Source organism: Phoxinus phoxinus, assembly GCF_949152265.1.
Source record: "Phoxinus phoxinus genome assembly, chromosome: 3".
Classification (NCBI taxonomy): Eukaryota; Metazoa; Chordata; class Actinopteri; order Cypriniformes; family Leuciscidae; genus Phoxinus; species Phoxinus phoxinus.
In genome coordinates, this window is record NC_136878.1 from 25,422,138 (window position 1) to 25,447,480 (window position 25,343).

A 25,343-nucleotide genomic window follows, 5' to 3' on the forward strand; every position below is an offset into this window, starting at 1 on the left:
AATATTAAATCATATTTTTTATATCATTTTTAAACGAACTCAACATACAGTATATTTGCTCAGTGACTATTAGGTCATAAATATAGCCTGCATAATATAATAATTTAAAAAGATTTTGTTTACATTTTTTAACTAGTTTTAAAAGTAGTCACTCATTGAAAGTCCATGAAATGCTCAAATCCTATAGACCTTATGCGCCAGAGAAATGAGGGCGCCGCCATCTTTAGAATATTGTCTTTGAACTTCCGTTTTTTGCGGTTGCTCTGTAATGGCATTGCTGTCCTGGAGTAATTAGCTTTTGAAGTGGATTTACTTAATGTAAAGTTAACGAAAGTTATCATGAGGATTATAATGTTTAAAGCAGATGTCTTAACAAATGTCAGTAGACCGGGAAGATTTTAAAACGAGCCGTTCATTCATATTTACGCAAGATCGCTGTGAAAATACAGACCGGAAGACAAAAGACAACGAGCGCAGCGCTGAAAAGGGGCGGGCTACATAAGGTCTATAGAGATTGTAAACAATGTAGATATGGTGCAAATCTCATTCCTTAGGACATAACAGGTGTTTGTTGTGGTAAACAAGATTTGAAGTTCTTTTATTGCTGATGCAAACGAACAATCACAATTTGTGTCTGTTATTATCATGTACAATGTGAAAATATAGGGTTGATATATTTCACAAGTGTTGACAACTAAACATCTGCATCCACTTTTACATTTCTCATGCTTTAACACTAGTAACAAGACGCTTAAAAGATTTGCTCTTCCCTTCAGCATAACACTTTTAGTTGTACTAAAACTGCATCAATATTGGTTGCTGAACAAACCAGGGATAAAGAAAACAACAAATGTAAAGAATGAAAATGAACTAGGGCTGCACGATATATCGAAATATCGCAATATGCATATGGGATATCTGAATTATTAAAATATTTTAATAGGCCACTTAAAAAAGTTGCTTAAAGTAATTTTAGGTCAAAACTAAAGCGCACCCGAAGCGCTCGCACAGAAATCCAGTAGCACCTCACTGCAGTACACGAGATCCGAGTTGGATCCAGATCTAAGGGGGGGAGATTGGTATGGTTTAGGGATGGGTTTAGGGATCAGGGGGTTGAGATGGGTAGGTTTAGGGATCAGGGGTTGGAGATTGGTAGGTTTATGGATGGGTTTAGGGATCAGGGGGTGGAGATGGGTAGGTTTAGGTATATGTAAGGTGGGAGGAGTTGGATCTGGATCCAAATCCTCCCCCTGGATTTCGTGTTCTGCAGTGAGGACCATCTCCAGAAATCCGCCTCTCAGACAGCGCGTGGTTGCAAATTCAGTTCTCTTTTGCGGCTTATTGCAGTTGAATGGTCACAGTTATGTCATAATGCCTGTCTAAGCGAGTAATCATGCAAACACAGTCTCTCTCTATGTATTAAGTGAAAAACAAATGGGAAAGAAATCAGATGTGTGTCAATAGGATCTGTGCATTAGTTCTAAAAGTGACAGAAGCCTAATACAGTATACCTACTGCTGTCTGTCGAACAACAAAAGAAAAAAAGAAATGAATGCATTTTATAGCTTTAGTATGAATCAGTGTATATTTAATTCATTTGAAGACTGCAGTGAATTATTTTTACATTTGCTGTATTGTTTCTTACTAATGTAATAATCTAATGTCGGCCTACCTGAAATAATTAAAGCACCGTTTATTTCATTTATATCTTTGTTTTATTGTATTTGTCCTATTGTTCTTATTTTTAATAACTAAGATAAAAAAAAAAAAAAACACACAAATAACAAATCGTCTACCCCTAGTTTAGTTATGCGTTTTCGTTTACCTGGATGTTCTTGATGTAAAGGATTCAGGTTGATATAACTGTATATTACCAATTTTGAGCAAAGAGTTGCTGGTATTTAAATAGATTTTTTTTGTTTGTTTACATTGATGTTAAAATTACATTTTGAATTTGTGATTTGTTTTTATGTAATGCTAAATTGCTGATGTTCAGTTGTAGTTGAAGTTGTAGTGATGCTTTTCATGGAAAGAACATGAAACATTTATTGGTTATATCATTTTTTAAATATATATAAATATAATTCAAGTTGATTTTACACACTTAAAGCAGTTTTGTATCGCATATCGAATAATTTAACAATTTATTGCATTTTACTTCAATATCGTGCAGTCCTTTTAAGAAAACCGTTTGGTGTTTCTATTTCCATCTGTTCTCTTTTTCACTATGCCTGCACAGGATATGATCAAGACAAGTAACAGCAAACAGACATCTTGTTGCCATTGATTATTTATAACTACTTTCAGCAGATCAAAATATGTTCAATGGGGTGTTTGAATGTGCCTACTCAAAATACATGCGCTACAAAATATATACAATGCAACAAGCAGTTAGGTGAACAATTTATTTGGAATCTTCTTTAATATTTCAGAACATCTAGGTGTGGTAGAAATCTGTAGAAAATAATGTGGATTCTCTGACTATAAGTTTTGAGAAATGCCATAAGACAAAAAAAAAAAAAAATGGTAGGCAGAAGTGTCCAAAATGAACTCATGCTATCCTGAGTGTGCTGTGGTTCCGGTTTACATCACATTTGGGAAAAAATTTTTTAGGTGCCTTGCCTGCTCAATTGTCTATGACTACGGTTTTCCCCCAAATGCACATTCTGTTCTGCATTGGACCCAAAATATCTCGGGGAGTGGGAGAAATAAATCAGACGGGATATCAAATTAGAGCATTGTGACAAGCTACTCCCACACTTATCTCAAAACATGAGCCATCTACTCCTCTGTCCTGCCATTTTAAGCAGGGGTGACTTTTAAGATAACATAATTAAGATAATAACATCAAACCTTGTAAAAACAAATTTCAGAATAAGAATAATATATAGTTATTTTTAAGAAATTATAAAAATACCAACAAGACGAGATCGAAAGGCACAACAGTGATGACAGCGGCTCTGTAAGGTCTGTAAACATCTAAGAATGGCTAAGAGGGTCTCGAGTGTTTCAAATGTTGCAGAGAGGAGCCACACGAGCCCCTCAAGTCATATTAATATTTCATTCGTCTGTGTGAAGAACACTGTTTAAAATATGACATTAGTAGCAGGATCAAAGATATTCCATGTTCTCAGTGACTATGTCTTGCGTGTCTCTGTCCTCCTCATCAGTTTCACATAGGAAAACACAGTCCAGACTAGACGTTTATTATCGCCATCTCACTAAATACTTTCCCCAAAAAGTTTCAGTTCCTTCTGATGGACACTCATTGTATGGGGATAGATTTCATACATTTTAGTTTGATTAATTTCCAAGAGTTTGCCATATATTGCTAGGGGCTGGCTACCCCTCACCAGGCTCTCTACCGGGCAAGGTAAAGCTCTGTCAGTCCAATTGAAACGTGGTTCATTTAGGCATTGTCATACTTCTGAAGCGCCTCCTCTAGCTTGCCTGTGATCTTCTGGAAGAAGCTGATCTGCTGCTGGAGGTAATGCTGCATCTGGGACTTGAAGTCCCGCACTCGAGTCTGGTGGAAGTACTGGATCTCAGCCAGCGTGGCGAAAGAGATGATGTTGCAGCGTTCCCTGATGCCGTCTGCCTGCAGGCTTTCCATCTTCCCTTCCTCCACGTGCTTCTGGCTTTCCTTCACCTTCGTCAGAGCACCTGTGGAGAAAGCAGAACCAGGATGAGACTAAATATTGACTCGGATTCAGTCAAGAGAGACGCTATGACGAATAGCTCAACAGGTTAGACTCGTCAGTCAAGCCAAGTCATCTTCATTTATATAGTGCTTTTAACAATGGAGATTGTTTCAAAGCAGCTTTACTCGTCTGTTCTTCTGCATGAACGGGCTGTTGTAAAACATGTTTTGAAAAGAGCAATATGGCATGACCAGGATGTCACTTTTATTATATAAAATTCAGAAAACTGAATCCGGTACTGGTATGCCAACGCCAGCCTCAGTGTGTGTGAGAACTCAAATGAAGTTCTCTTGTGTGGCTTATTGCATTTGAAATGTCAAAAACACACACTTATGTGCCAAAATGCTGCCTTGTTCACGTAAACAGTCTGTTGAGACTAAATCAAACTTATCAGTATAAAATACATGTGTCAGTATACTGGATCTCTGCATACGGTCTTATTAAAGTGACAGCAGCACATTGAAGACTATGCAGTTTATATATATATATATATATATATTTGATGACTTTATTTATTTTTTGTTGCATTTCTTTCTTGAACAGACCTACCTGAAAAACTTAAACACAATATTTAACTTTGATCTATTGTGTGTTTATTTGCCCTATTGCTTGAAATTTGCTGATTATTCATAGTTTGTTTACTTCACAATTGCTTGTGAATTTGGGCTAGGCTATGTCTTTGCTTTAGACCAGTGCTTCTCGAACCTGTCCTGGGGACCCCCACCAAAGCACATTTTCGATGTCTCCCTCACCCAATTCAAGTCTTGTAGTCTGTGACTAATGAGCTGGTGAGATGAATCAGGTGTGTTAGATGAGGGAGACAGTGCAGTGGTGGGGGTCCCCAGGACAGGTTTGAGAAGCACTTCTTTAGACCAGTGGTTCCCAATTCCAGTCCAAATGAAAGTGAACAACTGAATCCCTTCACGAAGGGCCCTTCCAAAAGTCTGTTAGAGACTTCAAGGAAGTTATTTAATATTTTATGGTCATGTAACCCAGAGTGACGAATACTCGTGATTCATTTGAAAGCTAGATATGGCGGGAGAGTTGGAGTTAACGATTCAGATCATCTGCTCTTTAGCAGAGAGCGCCATGACCTGGGGCGCGTCCCGACTGACAGGGTCCCTACACAGTGTTCAATGCTCCCTACTCCCTGAGGATGGGATATCTGTTAAAGTTCACTTCACAAAATGCATTAATTAATAACACCCTGCAATGAGCTTAAGGTTTGATGCCATAATCTACTATTACAAATAAATATAGTCTAATGTTACCATATTTTCATTTAATATACATGCGTATAATAAATATTTATTTTATTTATATAGTATCCATATACATATTAATTAGGCTATACATTTCACTTACTCAAACTCAAAAGCCCTAAACTGAATGATAAATGTATGTTGCAATGTTTAATATAAAATAAATGTAATTTGGTAACATGTCTTTTTATCTTATTTAAAATCTTATTTATTTGTAATGAAATGAATGTTGATTATCTTTTGTTCTGGAGCTTTTGTCTAAGAGGAAGTAAAGTGAATGAGTAATGAGATATGTGGCAGCTGCGTGCAGCTCGGCCATTGTTGCAAAAGTCTTGCAAGCTCTTAGAATATGGAAGTTAAAATGCAGTAAAATCACATGTTTTCCTCTGTAGTCTGTATGGTTGTGCCAAATTGGTAAAATTTTATCTTTGTCAGCGATAGACAGGGCTGCTTTTATCTTTGTGGAAATGACGGGGGGAAAAATGTTCAGGAAAAAAAAGGAAGGGATCATCACTAGCATATATAAGAATGTACAGTGACAGTCACACAGTTAATCATTTCATCATATCAAACCTAGACAGGGTGATAAGGTCACATTACCATAAAAAAAAAAATCATGAAATATTGAAAGAGAGATATGATACAAGAGATGTAAAAACAAGCTCAGCTATGCAGATTGCCGATTTCATTCCAAAAATATTTGACAGCAGAATGCCACGATTGACCAATCAACTGACTACTATAATAAAACTTTCAACAATGTCAGTGAACGTCAAAGACGTTGCTTTCCCCAGCAACCTGATTCATATTACAATGACAGGAAACAAGAATGAACTCTATTAAGTGTCACATCGAGTAACTTGACATAATAACAGTCATAGTCATAACACAGCATCTTCCACCTTAGGACGAAGTAAATTAACTTCTAACTGCAAGGAAGTATTTTTACTGTATTTTTGATGATATAAATGCAGCCTTGGTGAGCATAGGATGCTTCTTTCAAAAACCTTTTTAAAAAATCGTACTGACTCCTCTGAACTTTTAAACGGTAGTGTGTGGTAAAAATGTAAAAATAGACAATAACTAGAGATAATAAAAATGAGAGTTTACCAAAAAAGATTAAGACTGAATCGAAACTATAAATGTGCATTATACAATAGGAATAAACACTAAGAGTCAAACAAGGTAACTGCTCAGGAACTGCATCCAGTCAGTGCAGCTGAACCATAAACGCTGATAGCAGGTACAATTTATTGCTAAGTGCACCAGGAATCGTTGTGCATTTGAAAAATAAAAACTTTGAATAAGAACTTTCAAGGTAATTATAAAGGTTTATCTTATAGAGGTTCAGTTTTGTGATATTCTGAGACCCAGAAAAAAAATATTTTTCGAATTTAGTTTTTTTTTCTTCATGTCATCACATTGTATAGAGCATAAGAAACAAATGACAAAAAAATATTTTTGAGAAATGATATTTTATTCATATGTTATGGTATGTCCTCTGTAGTGGACACCAGGACTCAGTTGTTTAAAAAATAAAATGACATGATCAATATGTATAGGCAAAAACAATGAGATTCTTTTTTCAATCACCAATACATTTTGGGGTTTCAGGATTTATTTCAACTAACATTTGTATAAAGATGATTCTTAACTATGTTATGAAATATATAACGGAATGAATTGATACACCATTTTACTTAATGCAATGTGGGTAAAATGGCCATGAATTAATATTCCCATTCAATGGAATGTATCTACACATATATCTAATGTGCACATTAATGTGTTCTTGGAGCAACATTTAATGAAAAAAGATGTGTAATAATTAGCAACATTTTATAATAATATTTCATAGGAATATTGATGTATAATTTATTTCCATATTCACTTGTTGTGTCTCCCAAAATGCCTGATAAACATGATTTACGTCCTGATGTCCTCTATACAGTGGACATGTATGAAATCAATGCCCTGTTCTGTAACAGAAAGTCTTTTTTTATTTTTGAAACCCCATAACGTTTTCCTGAGATGTTGGTTTATGAAATACAATTTGAAAAGTAGTCTGATTTAAATTATAATTACAATATATTATCATATTTCCATAAGAGTGCTACATTTGATCACTAAATCAATGTCAGGCATTTTTAAAGACCAAAGATTAGTTGTTTTCATGGTGATATCTCCAAACATTTGGTATCTCTGAAAAGCCCTGAATGTGCTCTTTACAGGACACCCAGGTTGTGACATGTGACCTGTATGATGTCAGAGAAATTCACAAAAAAATATAATGTCCACTACAGTGGACAAAAGTCTAATCCTGGGTCCCAGGAGGATATACTGTAGTGTTTTGTATATAAGGTGCATATAACAATCTGTGTGGGGCTAAATAAAATAATAATCAAAAATACAAAAGAAAACTGTGAAATTGCACACAAAAAAAGACAAAATATAAAACCGAGTGACATCTTTAAGACAATTAACAGATTCCGCAAACATTTTTCCAGTTCAAGCTTGTCTCAAATGCAGCACAAATAAAGGTATAGAGTCTGTGACAAGGTGTTTTAGTTCAGATCTCATGACATTAATATCCTCTCTCTGAAAGCCTTGAGTGTATCAGTGAAGTATTGAGCACAGATGGCTGACTTCCCTCTTCGTGAGGAGAAACATGCAAGACATTCCCAAACGTCCCATCCCCCCAAACTCCACACTATCTGCCTTCTGGCCAAAGAAGCTTTTGCTTGAGAGTAACCCAGATCCCCGAAATTCCTCAAACACACACACACGCTCCCACGAACACACCGACTCTCACAAATGCAGTTCAAAAGAGCACACAAGAAAAAGACTAAGTGCATTCAAGGAAGACAAGATGCAGGTCACTGATGAAAAACAGCAGGCAAGTGAGACAGATTTCAGACAGCCCGTGTTGGGGAACGACGTTGCTTTTAAATGTGAACCGTTACAACCTCATCACTAATTATGTTACCGTTACTTTGAATAGAACGTAATGCATTCGCTTATTTTTGTTTAAAAATTTTTCCATCAGCTGACTGAGTCTCAGTATTACACTCACTTGCAGACATTATTTACATTGGACTGTGTTGTTTTTACTACGGACAAAGTTTGTTCCCTTTGACATTTCCTGACATACAGGCTATACAACAGAAAGTGTTTTAAATCCGTATTTACACAGCAATGAGTATTTACACAGAACCGGAACTGTGAGAAACAGGACACAACTAAACATTACATTTTCGAAAATTAACACTGCTTAAAAATTGCAATGAAACAGAAGTAGAGACAGATCTTTTTGGTCGTATTGTGATGTACATCCAAGTGTAGCGGATTATTGAAAAAAAAAAAAAAAAAAGTGTAAGACAGAACTTGGATCTATTCATCAGAGGTTGATTGGGTTTTGAGATGTCAGGGTTACATCCAAACATTACAGTATTACGAGCTCGCAGTCCATTGTGGGGGGCGAAATTTAAGTGACTAAATAATTGGAAAAATTCAGCATGCTTTAACAAAGAGAAGTTTCGCTGGAAGATCGCATTACGAACAGGGTTACGAACACCTTTTTTCGGTACTTTAGGCATATTTACCTCAATAACTGTAAAGAATAAGTCATTTAGAGAAGTGTTATTGCCATTATGCCAGAGATGCCTTGGTCGCTGTATGCCATTGTCTGTGATGCTTGAATATTAATAAAAACAACCATTTTAGTAATAAAAATAATAAAAGAATTCTATGAAATGTTTTGTAGTGAATTCTTTTTAGTAATCAAATGAAGACATAAACCATTTATTTAATTGATCTTTTATATGAAATTATACTTTTTTTGTCAAACAATATGCAGAACAACTGAGTTTTTATACTGTTAAAAATAAGAAAAAGAGTGATTATTCCTTAAAAAATATGTTTTTGATAATTCATTATTATTAGTGTTAGTATTATTATTAAATTGAGATATCTAAATTCTACTGTACAACAGTAATAGCCTACAAAACCTTTGAGTTTCCGTGTGCTAATGATATGACGATAGTTTTTCTTAAATGAAACTGCAAAATGCTGATGAACATGAAATGCATTCATGTTCTCATATAGTGAGACAGCAGAAGCTGAAAAACACTGCGAGTGGTGATGATCTGTGCATGAGGTCATAAAACTGACAGCAGCCTAATAAACAGGGCTGCTAACTTTTGAGTTCAGCTGTGGGTTGTCATTGTGATTTGATCCATAAAGTTTAGTGACAAAAAACAATGTTTACATGGTATAATGACAAAAGCTAGTGATTTTATTCTGATCTTGATTCAATATCGATTAATTTGGATAAATATCAGGTACAGCAGTTAATCTCTTAACTAATGCTGTAAACATACAGGGAGCGTACGCGTCCAACATGCTGATAATGTAAAAAAAAAAAAGGACACGCAAACATGTCTATCAAAATATGAAAATATGAAAAATACCACTGCTAGATTATCAATAATGCATGTTTTTGAAAAAGAAACATCCATTAGAGTAGAATATGCTAGAATGATCATTCTTTTTCGGCAACACTTAATTTGGGTGGTGATGGCGCAATGGATAAGACACTTGCCTTTGGTGTGAGAGACCCGGGTTCGAATCCACTGTGAGACACCAATGTGTCCCTGAGCAAGACACTTAACCCCTAGTTGCTCCAGAGGCGTGCGACCTCTGATATATAGCAATTCGCCTTTGGCTAAGCCACGCCCTAGAATGTAGATTGACCAATCACAGCGCAGCCAAGAACGAGGTCCGACACTTTTTCACGGCGCTCCATTGACTTCAACGCAGGCGGCTCATATTTTGGGTCTCGGCAGGCTATTACGTCGTCATTTTATAAAAAATATGGTTAAACGTTGTGCCTGGGGCATTTGTAACACAGATACGCGTTTCCCAGAGAGGTTGGAGGGGGTGTCCGTTTTTTCCCCTTCCCAAAACCGAAGTTAAATACTGACAAGTGTCGTCTTTGGATTAAACTGTGTGGACGTCCTCAGTCAGCGAAACCCCTCAAGGATCAACAAGCTCACCTTTGCTCTAAGATACATTTACCTTTTAACCTTACTGTGTGTGAAGTTAAGTTATACTAGTTAGACAGTTTTATGCTGTTTAGGTTATGATTTCGGTTCTCTGCCCTAATTGTTGATACGCTAGCACACGCTGCTAATAAATACAACTTTATACTCGCGTAATCCGCTTGCTTTGTAAATAATAACGATTATAGAAGTGAATAGAGACCTACCTAGCTTTGTATGAACAGTGTTTCTCCTGATATTGTTAGTCACAGCCTCCGTCTCGATTAGGATATTCGGTGGTTCATTTTTTGACTGTGACCGTTATGCGTTTGCCTCTATTTGGATGCCTTGTTGCTGCTTGCGTTTCACCGTATGTCTTGAATAAAGCCTTCAAACGCATACTGCAGACACTTTTGCCTACTTCTATCGGACACTTTATTTGCTGCTTTATAAAAGTTTGATAAAATTTCAGCAGGAAGAGCCGTCACAGCATAAGCCATGTTGATACCAAACCAGAGCCCAGATGAAGTTGTCGGAGGTAGCAACAGTAACTAAGGGGGGCGGGGCTTAGCCAAAGGTGAATTGTAAGTCGCTTTGGATAAAAGCGTCAGCTAAATGAATAAATGTAAAATGTAAATGTAATTCATTAATACTAACACTTTCTTTTCTTTTCTCTTCTCCTCTATGTCTATTTAAAAAAAGATTATGTATACTGCCTTAGAATAAACTGGGAAAAACTCCTTTTGTTAGTTTAATTGCTTCTATTGCTCTCATTTGTAAGTCGCTTTGGATAAAAGCATCTGCTAAATGATTAAATGTAAATTAACAAATCAGGATTGAGGTTCTAGGGGCCTCAGGATTAGGACTAAATTGATGCACTGCAGCTAGCTAGTGTATTTACATACTTATATGTGGTTTTTGTATCAAGTGGTGTTAATTGTATTGTGTTAATAATTTAAAGTGATGTGAGACAGTAGACACTGTGGGATGCAAGACATTTTTTTAGAAGAGATTCCAACAATAAAGTGAATGAAACTGAAATGAAAATGGATGAAACTGAATGAAAATGGAAAAGGAATAGCAGCTGCATGAGGTGAAGCTGAAGATTGAATGAACACCAGTAAACTGAAGCCCGTTATATGATTGCATCTATATGAGATTAATCAGATGTTCTAGATACATAACATAAACGTAACATTACAACTTGTATCGGCACAAAAGGACACAAATGCAAGCGAACTTGAACTAGTTGAGTGCTAGCCAGAAAGTGTTACTCCCGTTGTGGATGCGCTCTCTCCGTAACAACGTGCTGAAACACAGGCAACTAAAGCATAAAGAATTCACTACATTCTATAGTGTTCTCATTATAATTTTATGTATATGGCAGATTGGTGCTACACAACTTCCACTTAAATGTATTTTCATCTACTTTATCTGATTCCAGACATCACTGCGCATTTTCGAAGCTATCGAACATCAAACAAAGAGAGTATTAAACATTAGAAAACAACATAGGGCAAACCATTTGTACGAAAATGGTCTGAGAAAGGCGGAGACACACGTGGGAATCTGCGCTCAACTGAGCCCCTATAAAGCTTGCTGCTGCAGAACCTCTTCAGGCATTACGTAATATCCTATTACACAACACATGCAGTCCTGCCAGTGAACTGCAACTAGAGAACACAAGTCCCCTTCTGACACCCTCGAACATATTACACAGATCTGGATCATGACTTTTTGCATGGGACTGATGATCTGATGATAACATAGGTTGGCAGATCAAATGATTTGGCTTTTTAAACAAATGAAAAGGCAAATGCAGATCACAGGCAAAAGTGACAATGTGAGAGAAAGTCCAATTTGCTTTGGAACGGCACCATTAGATTCATGGGCATTAAGGAATATACTAAAGTCACCCGCTGTGAATTACAAGACATTTGCTAGTACTTCAGCACCTAAATGGAGACCAATGAATTTCAGCTTTCAGCCCATTTCAGAAGCTGCTGTGTCTTCTAATGGTGGCTGAATTTTATGACTCTAATAATCATCTTCCCTGATAAACAGCAGTGACAGTGAAGACTTAAAGTAGCAATTAGGCACTTTCGGTCATGACTGACGGATTAAAGAGATCATTCACTCAAACATTCATATTTTGCCATCAGTTACTCAACCTCATGCAATTCCCAATCCCAACCCTGCATTTTTTCTTCCTTCAGTGAAACAAAAGAAGATATTAAGCAGAATGTCAAATTTTTTAACAAATAATAATACAATCAAACATTTTAATCTAAAATTAATACTTTTATTTAGCAAGGATGAGTCATGAACTGCATTGTTTTATTGTTTCATAATGTTTCATGGGATGCACTTATAATGTTTGTGAAATGATTAACGGTTAATTGTTAAATTAAAATGATTTTTACTTCAAACATTTTCATAATTTAGAAATAAAAGGCATCTGTTTGAAGAGGCGTGTCTGTGTGAGACTTCAATGTAAACGCCCACTGCTGTGATTGGCTAAAAGCTTTGCATATGAAACATGTTTAACTCTGTAAACTTTTAGCACGTTTTACTATTACAGCTCTTAATGTTAACGTCTCATGAAAAGTGATAATTATAGCATTACAATTAGATCTATGGCATTATAATATTTATATCGTGGCATGAAAGGTTGAAGTGATGAGCAGTGTAGCCGATCACAGACATGTATGCAGCGATCTCGTCATTGCAACTCGATTTCTGCACACTAACGAATGCTTTCATCATAACTAACAGTGCAAACACAATGTAAAGAGATTCGTTGATTACGGGAGTTTTGGCGCGAGTCCAGAACAGTGATAAACACGTGCTGTTTGATTGACAGCTACTACAGCCATTGCAAACGGAGAGTTCTTTGATCGCTTTCTATAAACGTCAATCAGTTTAAATTACAGATTATTTACACGCTACTAAGAAATAATGTGAAGTTGACCGTTTAGTCACTGGTTTGATTTACGGACAGGACAAAGAACATCTGACTGTAGCTACATGAATCATCAGATCATCGGTCACAGATCAGGCATTCGAATTAACACGGTTACTTACATGTTGTGCCAATCTTATCGTAAAAGCCTGCAGTGAGTTTGTGGACTGATTTACCAAAGAATCCAGTAAAATACCAAATACGAATAAATAATGTTCAACTGAGACATTCACATTGTTGAAAATAAACATCCACATTCCTAGCATTAGGATCCTTTGGAAGGTATAAACTATTTTTAGGCCAGTGAGTGACCCTGTGCGCTTCTCTCATCCTCATCTCACTAACGCCAGTGGGCGGGGCCAAAGTTAATTTTCTTCTGCAGAGGCGGTCATTCACTACCTTATTACGTCATAAAGAGGCACAGTCCAGGACGAGTCATTCGCTGGGCCTGCTAACAATAAAAGCTGATTTTGGACTAAAAAGGAAGTTTTCAGTTCTGAAACTTTCAGGATATTCTTATAATATGATGATGATGATGACCTCTTATATGTCAAAACCTCAAGGAAAATTTGATTTCTCAGCTCATGACCCCTTTAAATGTATCAAAAGTGACAGAAAATACTTTTAAATTGTTACAATTTCAAATAAAAACGGTTCTTTTGAACTTTCATCAAAATAAAAAAATAACTATCTTGATTTTAACAAAAATAAAAAGCAGCACAGCTGTTTTCAACAATGAGAACAGGAAATTATTATTGAGCATCAAACCAGCATATTAGAATGATTGCTGAAGGATCATGTGACAGCTTTGCCATCAGCTTTGCCATCACAGGAATAAATTAGCCTACATTTTAAAATATATTCAAATAGAAAATAGTTATAGTAAATTGTAATAATATTACTGTTTTACTAGGTTCCTGATCAAATAAATGCAGCCTTGGTGAGCCAAGTACCGAATAAGTACCGTATTTAGAGATAATTTTGACTCGTGCGTGCTCACCATGAATTTTTGTAGTATGAAAAAGAGGTAGACAATTACTCTTTTTGTGCTCCACAGAAAAAAAGGGTGGGTAGATAATGACATCATTTTCAGTTTTAAGAAAATTATCTGAGGAAAACTCGATTAGACTGCCCAAATTATGCTTGTACACAGGTCACAAGGTGTATCAAACAAACACTTAAACAACTTCAACCTAAAATAATTGAGTTTTGGAAGATACATTCAAAACACACTTGTCTGTGATGGGAGGGAAATGTTGTGCAGATTGAATGCGCACAGCCCTTCTCTAATCTATATTTTGGCTTCAGAAGACTTGGAATATAGCACACTACAAGACATCTCATTCACAGGAGAGAGAAAACGTAAGTTGAACTATACAAGAGGTTTTTCAGACTTCTGCTCGAATGACTAGATAACGCAAGACATGTCTCTAACACAATAAATACTGGAAATGTGTCAAGTAGATGAAAGACTTTTAGGGTTTAAGCACAGCGCACACTTCCCCAGCTAACCACATCACATTTGAGTCATTATTTCCTCTCATTGTCAAAAGAACCACATATACTTCAACATGTTTCAATGCACATCACAGAGAAGCGATGAAAAAAAAAGGTCCCATTTATACCAACGTCAGTATGTTCACTAATGGCTCTTCACTTCCATCGCTAATGGGGGCTATAGTGACACAAATCAATACATGCTGTGCTCATGTGTATTTTATCAAAAACACAGCAGACCTTTCATTTATCCCTGTGGACATTATGATAGCCTTGAAATTTGATCATCTTACAAAAAAACAAAAAAGAAATAAAAAGAAAACAGCAAATGCATTATGTTGAATTACACAGGTGAATGCAAATCATAAGCTTGCATCTGCTGTCTACTGAGATGTTGTGGTTTAGTTGGTTGTCGAATATTTTAGGCATCTTTTCTGAGGTTTTTTATGGTATCGATTGATTTTCAGATCACCTTGAAAACTATTAAAAGGGTGATAAAATCTGAGTAGGTAAACAGATGGCAAATGACAATATGATGAAAATTTAACAACTAAACTGACAAAATGCATCTTTGACCTCATTATTTCTGATGAAAGATAGATGTCTAAATGTCTATGAGGAGATTGTGAGACAGGAAGTGGTTATAATATGGCCCCCCTACTCTTATGAATGTCTCTTTTTGTTTGCCATCAGATATTGCAATCGGAGAAGAGAACATGTCAGTATTTACTCTGTCACAGTGGTGATGGAAAGTGGAAAGCTTTGCTGATAGTTTTCTACTGACTCATTCAAAGTCGAGATGATCGTTTCTTCAAAAGAACCCGTAGATGTTCCATCTTATGCTAGTTGCTCACAGTTGCAAAAGTTAACTGTGATATTGTGGGCAAAACCACAGAAAGCAGAAAAGAAGACATTTCTCACAGCACTCTTACACCTATAATAATGCTGTTTCTACCATGCTAAAATTATATGGTGACAATGACAATAAGAATTTATTATAAATTTATTATTACTAAATATATATTACACCTTTGGCAAGTGCTCAGGAATGGCATATGTGCTTCAGCCAGATGCAGGTGACCAGACAGTCGGCTGGATGGGTCACAGACTGAGGCCTCTCTGCTGGAAGTACGACACAGCATTTCAATTTTTCCAAAGCACAATAGAGTGACAGTGGTGTGTCTGCAGCACCAGTCTGTACCTCATTAAACATCTGGTTTACACATTCAACAGTTATAAAAATCTAAATTTAGGCTACTTTTTAAATTTTGTTGTGAACAACAAGATCAAAACATTAGCTATACTTTACCATAAGGACATGACAGACATATGAATGTACACTGCTACCCAGAAGCTCAGCTCATAGACAATCTCTATGGGCTTTAACAAAGTCTATTTGTTCATGTTGTGGTTACGAGAAGCCACATAAATGTGGACTGTTGAAACAGCTTGTAAAATTCACTGTTGCCTATCCGTCAAGTCATTCTCTGAAAACATACAAGACAATGTGTATAAATGCCCCAGACATTACTCCAGTCTTCAGTGTCACATGATCCTTCAGAGAAATCATTATAATATGCTAATTTGTTGCTCAAGTAACATTTCTTATCAGTGTTGAAAACAGCCGTGCTGTTTATTATTCGTTTGAAAACTGTGATACATTTTTTTCAGGCTTCTTTGATGAATAGAAAGTAAAAAAAAAGAACATTGATTATAAATGTCTTTACTGTCACTTTTGACCAATTTAAAGCACACTTACTTGCTGAATAAATGTATTCATTTCTTACTGGTCCTAAACTTTTGAACTGTGTTGCATATATGATCCTTTTTAGTAATTTCGAAATGAAGTCTTGCCTCTGGGTTCGGCCGTTTCATTTAAATCATGATGACTACACTTTGCATAACATGATGTAACTGCAATGAAATTTAGAGAACACAGTACAAAAAATAAATATTACAAGCAATTCTGACTTAAACTAAAAGTCTTCATTGAAAAATTCATGTTAAGTGATCATTGCAAGCTATGCGAGACCTACATTATAAGGCTAGAGGCTCCATAAAAAAAAGGGAGTCTATCTAAAAAATTATCTCAACCTAGAATTTGAGAGCCTAAAGTCTCACATGTATCTGCAAATGTTAATGAGCGTCATAAACATTCAAGCAGTTAATCAAACAGCTGAAGGTGTGATTGCTGCACTTCCCACATCCTCTGAGGGTCTTATTTGCATTCTGGAGCATCATGATGAAAATGATAAACGAGTCTCATCATGATTCCAGATGAAAAGTGAAGTATATGCATACATGCTTTTGATCTGAAATAAAATTACACTTGTTTTATAATACACAATCAAGGACATTATCAACTGTTAAGTGTCACTGTAACAATATTAAATCAATGCACAACAATTGACTGAATGATTCATGTGTACTGAAACTCGCCTGTCAACATTTCAAACAATTCAGTACGTCAATAGTTTCTATCAATAGTCAACTGATTTACAGACCACAGGAAAAACACACACCGCACGTCAGCAACAGCTCACCCCATGTGACTTAGCAGTCAGATGAAACCAGGACAGCCAGTGAACTCATCTGTGGCACTTCAATGCAAACGAATCAGTCAAGAAAACTTCTGAGAGCAAATGACCCTGTTATCTTCAATGCCCACTGATCTAGCTGAACACAGTTCCATGCATATTTCAAAGATGATACAAATAAATGAGTAAATGATTACCTTTCTGAACATGGATGATATCAGGGTAGTTGGTAAGGTGTCCTTGGTACAGGGCTAACAAATCCATCACAGGGTCCACGTCTTGTTTAGGCTGCTCCACAAAGTAGTCTCCAATAGCTTCGTAGGCTTCTCCCGTGTACGCGATTGCTTGGTTCAAACAGACCGAGTATGACTGCTGGTCCATCTCAAATGCTTGACTTAGATACTTAAAAGACTGTCCCACTTTCTGATACTCTTTCTTGAACCCGGCTATCTGCTTCCTCGCAAACTCGTTAAGCGTGGCGTTGACTTGGATCACACTGTCATCCATTTTCTTGGAGAAGGCCTTGAATCCATCAGTCCTGTTTTCGACGTCTTGCAGGTCAAGAGGGGCTGCTGGAGTGCTGATGGTGAGGAAGAAATTAGCACCGACCATCTCATCCTTCTCTGCTTTTCTCTTCCCTTGCTTCCAAGACTTTTCGTCCGTGCTGGAGCAGGTGAGGAAGTGCTGGAAAACATCACACCGGGCCAGTACAGGGTGGCTGGTCATATGATTCATCCACCATAACAGCCCTCTTCTCCTTTTAGAAATGAAGTCTTCTTCAAAGCGACCGGTGGCTTGTTTTTCAGGTATGTGTGGCACTGAAATGACAGGAAATTTCTCCACCAACCGTGCATAGAGCCAATCAAAATGCTTATATCTTCTGTTGACCTGACTCTGCGTGTGGGTCGCCGTCAGCTTGTAGGAAATGTAACTTTTCATGCCTTTGAATTTCGTTTGCTTGGTGGGATCATCAATAGTGCAAGTGAATGGGTAAGGGTTTTCCTGCCACTCTGGACCGTACTGACCCATTACCACACAAATTTTATCCCCATCCTTCACAAAGCCGGATGCTTCCCCTAGGACGAATGCTTCACCGCCTGACTTCACAAAAGTGGAGAACCTGTTCAGATTTCTGCTGACCGTGGCTGAACCTTTGGCTTGCTGTGCTCCTCTAGGCATGGAGGATGTGGAGATGCTGTAGCTAGAGGGTCCATTGCCTTCATAATTCCTGTATCCTCCACCAACAATCCCTGGTTCATCAGCTACGGACGAGTGATCATCCCAGTCATCATCCCAATCATCATCACTGGCTGGGGTCCCTGGATGTTGTTGTTGTTGAGGTAGAGCAGGGTAGGCTGTGAAGCTGGGTGCTGCTGGTGCACTGTTGTAGCTCTCTTGAGTCTGGTTTTTGAAGTCAAAACCACCAGTGGGAATGTTGGTATATCGAGAGTTGTTGTTAAAAGATGAGACGGTGTCATTCCTCAATACCTCGACGTAGGACGCAGGGAGAAGCCCCCTATCCCCTCTACTGTTCGCCCCCTCCAGCCAGCCTTCAATGTCCCGCTCGCTGTACAGAGTTACAATCTCGTGCTCCTTCATTGATATCTCCCCTGGGTTTTCTGAATTGAAGTCATACAGAGCTCTCGCTCGCAGAGCCATGACACAAAATATATCCAAGCTTCGATGAATTTAAAATCGTTTAAGGCTAGCGTATCAGCTAGCTAAGTCCAACAACGAACTCACTCACTCACTGACCTGCGGCTGCGAGACTGACAACAACTTGCGCGTCAGCTGCGGGAACCGTAAACACTGTATCTATCTCCAGAGTCCTCCTCACACCGCTTAAATGATAGCGTGACTGTCAGTTGTCGTGTTTAAAATTCCCAGAGTGGTGGACAGAATAATTTCTTCATCCGTGGAGTTCACCATCCAGAGCCCAGTCGCTGTGCTGTGCGCCCGTCCCACACCGACCGCAGTGTACACTCACTCACCCTAAACAGCGCCGAGGAGAGCATAACCAGTCCGGGTAGTCGAGGGCGGAGCTTAGCACCAGGCAGCACGAATCAAATACATAGTGAGGACTTCTGATTTTCCGGAATCGTCTCTTTTGAACAGTTCTATACAATGAACAGTTTTAGTGATTCTCTCCAAGAATTACGCCATCACGTGGGATATTACATTAAATTACCAGAAAAACTAGATCAAGCAACTCTAGGACAAAATTGAGGATTAAATTAAATCTACCAGGAGGCAGGTTTAACTTTAACGCTGTAATTCAAGACGTATTAATTGGACTATGTCAGTGAAGATCAAACACACACACACACACACACGTGTGTGTGTGTGTGTGTGACACTTTTAATTAAATATACTAATTTATTACTGTGTATAATATTATATCATGTGAAACTGAAGACTGGAGTAATGATGCTGAAAATTCAGCTTTGCATCACAGGATTAAATTATATTTTAAAGTATATTAAAATAGAAAACTATTATTAAGTTGGCTTGTGAAAGCCAATTTACTGAAATCCTATTTAAACTTATTAATGGTGCTTGCCTATAGGCAAAGCAACATTAGTGTTCTCTTGCATACTTATTTTTAATGGTGCTTGCCTATAGGCAAAGCAACATTAGTGTTCTCCTCCATACTTATAATAATTATTATTCTTCCACACAAAAGTTCGGCGCGAAACTCGCCCCGCACCGTTTGTCACAGACCCCTGAGTGAGGTGTCAAATCGACCGGCTCATTGAGGAGAGGTGTGCTATATCTTTTCTAAGCGATCGGGTGTACGATGTTCGCACAGCGGACGAAAAAGCGGCCAAAAAAGTCCCATTGACTTAACATTGCGGAATTTTCAGAAATTCAAATCCCAACTGTCATTTTTCACACACACAGACACAAAGGGGCTGACACCCCTGCATGTCTCCCCCTCTCTCTCCCTCAGAGGATTTATATTATCCAGCAGCCAATAAGTAATGGCCTAAAATCTTCATAGCCACACCATAGCAACCAGTTACAGCACCCTAGCAACCATAGGCTATAGGCACGAGGCCGCAGGCCTCGTGCACTCATTATAATGCACTCGTTTAATAGAGATTTTAAATACTCTATAAAAACTCTAACCTTAGCCCTAACCCCATAGTAACCATCTGTGGAGCCCTAGCAACCACCCTGAAGTCCCTAGCAACTGCCTAGCAACCGCCTAGCAACCACCCAGAACACCCTAGCAACTGCCTAGTAACCACCTAGCAACCACCTAGAATGGCCTAAAATATTCATAGCCACACCATAGCAACCAGTTACAGCACCCTAGCAACCATAGGCTATAGGCACGAGGCCGCAGGCCTCGTGCACTCATTATAATGCACTCGTTTAATAGAGATTTTAAATACTCTATAAAAACTCACTCATAGGCACGAGGCCGCAGGCCTCGTGCACTCATTATAATGCACTCGTTTAATAGAGATTTTAAATACTCTGCGGCCGAGTGCCTAACCTTAGCCCTAACCCCATAGTAACCATCTGTGAAAACTACCAACCACCTAGTAACACCATAGCAACCACCAAAAATACCTTAGCAACCACCCTGAACACCCTAGCAACCACCTAACAACCACCCAGAACACCCTAGCAACCGCCTAGCAACCACCCAATACACCCTAGCAACCGCCTAGCAACCACCCAGAACACCCTAGCAACCGCCTAGCAACCATCCAGAACACCCTAGCAACCACCTAGCAACCACCCAGAATACCCTAGAAACCACCTAGCAACCACCCAGAACACCCTAGCAACCAACCGAACAACATGAATAAGCCATATCTCAGCAGCAGAACATCTTACAGATATGGTTGTTGGCTCGTATGCAATCATGTACCACACTCTAGCAACCGGGTCGTGTTTTTTGCCACTGCAAGCACCATTCACATTTTCTTCTGGAAATGTACGTTCTAGTTCTTCTTATTATTATTCCACACAAAAGTTTGGCGCGAAACTCGCCCCGCACCGTTTGTCACAGACCCCTGAGTGAGGTGTCAAAACGACCGGCTCATTGAGGAGAGGTGTGCTATATCTTTTCTAAGCGATCGGGTGTACGATGTTCGCACAGCGGACGAAAAAGCGGCCAAAAAAGTCCCATTGACTTAACATTGCGGAATTTTCAGAAATTCAAATCCCAACTGTCATTTTTCACACACACAGACACAAAGGGCCTGACACCCCTGCATGTCTCCCCCTCTCTCTCCCTCAGAGGATTTATATTATCCAGCAGCCAATAAGTAATGGCCTAAAATCTTCATAGCCACACCATAGCAACCAGTTACAGCACCCTAGCAACCATAAGCTATAGGCACGAGGCCGCAGGCCTCGTGCACTCATTATAATGCACTCGTTTAATAGAGATTTTAAATACTCTATAAAAACTCACTCGTAGGCACGAGGCCGCAGGCCTCGTGCCTAACCTTAGCCCTAACCCCATAGTAACCATCTGTGAAAACTACCAACCACCTAGTAACACCATAGCAACCAGTTACAGCACCCAAGCAACCATAGGCTATAGGCACGAGGCCGCAGGCCTCGTGCACTCATTATAATGCACTCGTTTAATAACACAACCACTCAAAATACCTTAGAACTCCCTAGCAACACCCTAGCAACTACCCAAAATACCTTAGAACTCCCTAGCAACACCATAGCAACCACCCAAAACACCTTAAAACACCCTAGGAACCACCCATAACACCCTAGCAACCACCCAAAATACCTTAGAACTCCCTAGCAACACCATAGCAACCACCCAAAATACCTCATAACTCCCTAGCAACCACCCAAAATACCTCAGAACTCCCTAGTAACACCGTAGCAACCACCCAAAATACCTTAGAACTCCCTAGCAACACCCTAGCAACCACCCAAAATACCTCAGAACTCCCTAGCAACCACCCAGAACACCCTAGCAACTGCCTAGCAACCACCCAGAACACCCTAGCAACCGCCTAGCAACCACCCAGAACACCCTAGCAACTGCCTAGTAACCACCTAGAACACCCTAGCAACTGCCTAGCAACCACCCAAAACACCCTAGTAACCACCCAGAACACCCTAGCAACCAACCCAAAACATGAATAAGCCATATCTCAGCAGCAGAACATCGTACAGACATGGTTGTTGGCTCGTATGCAATCATGTACCACACTCTAGCAACCGAGTGGTGAGTTTTGCCACTGCAAGCACCATTCACATTTTCTTCTGGAAATGTACGTTCTAGTTATTATTATTCTTTTTATGAGACTAAAATTTCTATATCAAACTCCTCCTAGAGCTTTAACTCTACATACTCCAAACTCGGCCCAGACACTCAAACTGTTCTGACTCGCGTTGCTATATCTTTTTAGACTGATCGGACTTACGGTTTTCCTATAAATGACGATCAAACTCGGAAAAAATCCCATTGACTTAACATTGCGGAATGTTCAGATTTTCAAACTCCCCAACTGCCAAAAATTCAAATCAAAATCCCTTGAAAGCCTAGACTAAATCAAACTGCCATTCTATACACTATATGAGCCATTGAGACTCATGTAAACTCATTAAACTCATCTATCTATCCACCTCAAACTATTTTAAACTTCAAACTAATTTAAACTTCAAACTTATTTAAACTTTTTATGAATAAAAACTATAAAAACTCGCTCGTAGGCACAAGGCCGCAGGCCTTGTGCCTCACCTTAGCCCTAACTCCAGGATGCTAATATACACTGAACTCTGAACTCTTAGACTCATGTAAACTCATCTAACTATCCACTTCAAACTAATTTAAACTTTGAACTAATTTAAACTTTAAACTAATTTAAACTTTTTATGAATAAAAACTATAAAAACTCGCTCGTAGGCACAAGGCCGCAGGCCTTGTGCCTCACCTTAGCCCTAACTCCAGGATGCTAATATACACTGAACTCTGAACTCTTAGACTCATGTAAACTCATCTAACTATCCACTTCAAACTAATTTAAACTTTGAACTAATTTAAACTTTAAACTAATTTAAACTTTTTATGAATAAAAACTATAAAAACTCGCTCGTAGGCACAAGGCCGCAGGCCTTGTGCCTCACCTTAGCCCTAACTCCAGGATGCTAATATACACTGAACTCTGAACTCTTAGACTCATGTAAACTCATCTATCTATCCACTTCAAACTAATTTAAACTTTCAACTAATTTAAACTTTCAACTAATTTAAACTTTTTATGAATAAAAACTATAAAAACTCGCTCGTAGGCACAAGGCCGCAGGCCTTGTGCCTCACCTTAGCCCTAACTTCAGGATGCTAATATACACTAAACTCTGAACTCTTAGACTCATGTAAACTCATAAACTCATCTATCTATCCACTTCAAACTATTTTAAACTTTTAACTAATTTAAACTTCAAACTACAACTCACGTGCCTATCCTCAGCCCTAAGCGATGCTAATATACATTAAACTCTGAACTCTTAGATTCATGTAAACTTATAAACTACTTTAAACTCATGCATTCACTAAACTCTAAACTCAAAAACTCTTTAATGTGTGTGTGTGTGTGTGTGTGTGTGTGTTAGAACACCCTAGCAACACCATAGCAACCACCCATAACACCCTAGAAACTGCCTAAAATACCTTAGAACTCCCTAGCAACACCATAGTAACCACCCATAACACCCTAGCAACCACCCAAAATACCTTAGAACACCCTAGCAACACCATAGCAACCACCCAAAATACCTTAGAACTCCCTAGCAACCACCCAAACTACCTTAGAACTCCCTAGCAACACCATAGCAACCACCCAAAACACCTTAGAACTCCCTAGCAACACCCTAGCAACCACCCAAAATACCTCAGAACTCCCTAGCAACCACCCAAAACACCTTAGAACTCCCTAGCAACACCCTAGCAACCACACAAAACACCTTAGAACTCCCTAGCAACTCCCTAGCAACCACCCAAAATACATCAGAACTCCCTAGCAACCACCCAAAATACATCAGAACTCCCTAGCAACACCATAGCAACCATCCATAACACCCTAGCAACCACCCAAAATACCCTAGCAACCGCCTAGCAACCACTCAGAACACCTTAGCAACCCTCTAGAAACACCCTAGTAACTTTAAACTACTTCAAACTATACTTTAAACTATTTTAAACTTTAAACTACTTCAAACTTCAAATCACTTTAAACTAATTTAAACTTCAAACTAATTTAAACTTTAATCTACTTTAAACTACTTTAAACTTTAAACTACTTTAAACTAATTTAAACTTCAAACTACTTTAAAGTTTAAACTATTTTTAACTTCAAACTACTTTAAACTTCAAACTAATTTAAACTTCAAACTTTTTTAAACTGCTTTAAACTTTAAACTAATTTAAACTTTAAACTACTTTAAACTTAAATCTACTTTAAACTTTAAACTATTGTAAACTTTACACTAATTTAAACTTCAAACTACTTTAAACTTCAAACTAATTTAAATTTCAAACTAATTTAAACTGTAAACTACTTTAAATTTCAAACTACTTTAAACTTTAAACTTTTTCAAACTATCTGGTCCAAACTTTCACAAGCCAACTTAAAGTTTGTTTCAACGAACTTTTTAATCTAGTTTTAATTGTAATTATATTTCACAATTTTACAGTTTTTTCCCTGTATTTTTTATCAAATAAATACAGCCTTGATGAGCAGAAGAGACTTCTTTCAAAAACATTTATAAACTTTTGACTTGTACTGTATAATCAAGTGATATTTAATAATGAACAAGGGCTGGACCCTGTTGACCCAATCAGCATTTCTTGTCCAATGGTCGGTCAGTTTAATTTTCTAATTTCATCCTTCTCATGTGCATTTAATAATGACTTTTCAGTATGAATCTCTTTTTTTTTGGCCCATTTTATCTGTCAAAGAAAACCTGCTTAATAATTATGCACACCTGAATAAAGGTGTCCTCATTAACAATTATATATAACTTATAAATTATTATTTACAAAATTAATGGTAGTTATTAAGAATTATTAGGTTTGGAATTGATCAAATGGGCTTGGGAAAAAAGAATGATTAGACTATAGATAGACTTTTAATAAACGAGGTATAACATAGGCTATGCATGCACTGTAGATGTATAGCCTACATGCAAATATATCAAAAGGGGACATAATCAGCTGAATATACAGGTCATTAGGTAAGCAAACCGATGATTTTATGTGGAATACTGTGTCGATTCTATAACTTCGTTTCAACCAACGTGGTATTATCAACATCGATTCAACGTTAGGAAAGCAAACCAACTGCCTCGATTTTCCG

The 25,343-nt window shown here is 37.9% G+C and overlaps 1 protein-coding gene across 3 annotated transcripts; it reads right to left on the reverse strand.

Moving 5' to 3' along the window:
• Window positions 1-1,072: 1,072 nt before the first annotated feature.
• On the reverse strand, window positions 1,073-19,306 carry snx18a (sorting nexin 18a). Of its 3 annotated transcripts, XR_013797059.1 has the most exons (4): window positions 17,196-19,306; window positions 17,005-17,061; window positions 16,221-16,375; window positions 15,517-15,948 (listed from the first exon to the last, which is right to left on the reverse strand). XR_013797059.1 is itself a non-coding variant. In XM_079608789.1 (3 exons), the coding sequence occupies exons 1-2, from the start codon at window positions 18,655-18,657 to the stop codon at window positions 17,015-17,017; spliced, it is 1,509 nt and encodes a 502-aa protein (XP_079464915.1). In that variant the 5' UTR covers window positions 18,658-19,306; the 3' UTR covers window positions 16,072-16,773; window positions 17,005-17,014. The 3 variants fall into 3 exon arrangements, 2 of the variants coding, with proteins under 2 accessions (XP_079464914.1, XP_079464915.1); XM_079608789.1 differs by lacking the exon at window positions 15,517-15,948 and having other exon boundaries at window positions 16,072-16,773; XM_079608788.1 differs by lacking the exons at window positions 15,517-15,948; window positions 16,221-16,375; window positions 17,005-17,061 and adding an exon at window positions 1,073-3,663 and having other exon boundaries at window positions 17,196-19,302.
• Window positions 19,307-25,343: the final 6,037 nt, after the last annotated feature.

Coding starts and splice junctions, on each gene's coding strand:
- snx18a (XM_079608788.1), bottom strand. CDS start 18,657: ATGGCTCTGCGAGCGAGAGCTCTGTATGACTTCAATTCAGAAAACCCA. Junction 3,664..17,195: donor TATCATCCATGTTCAGAAAG/GTAATCATTTAC, acceptor CTTTCTCCACAG/GTGCTCTGACGAAGGTGAAG.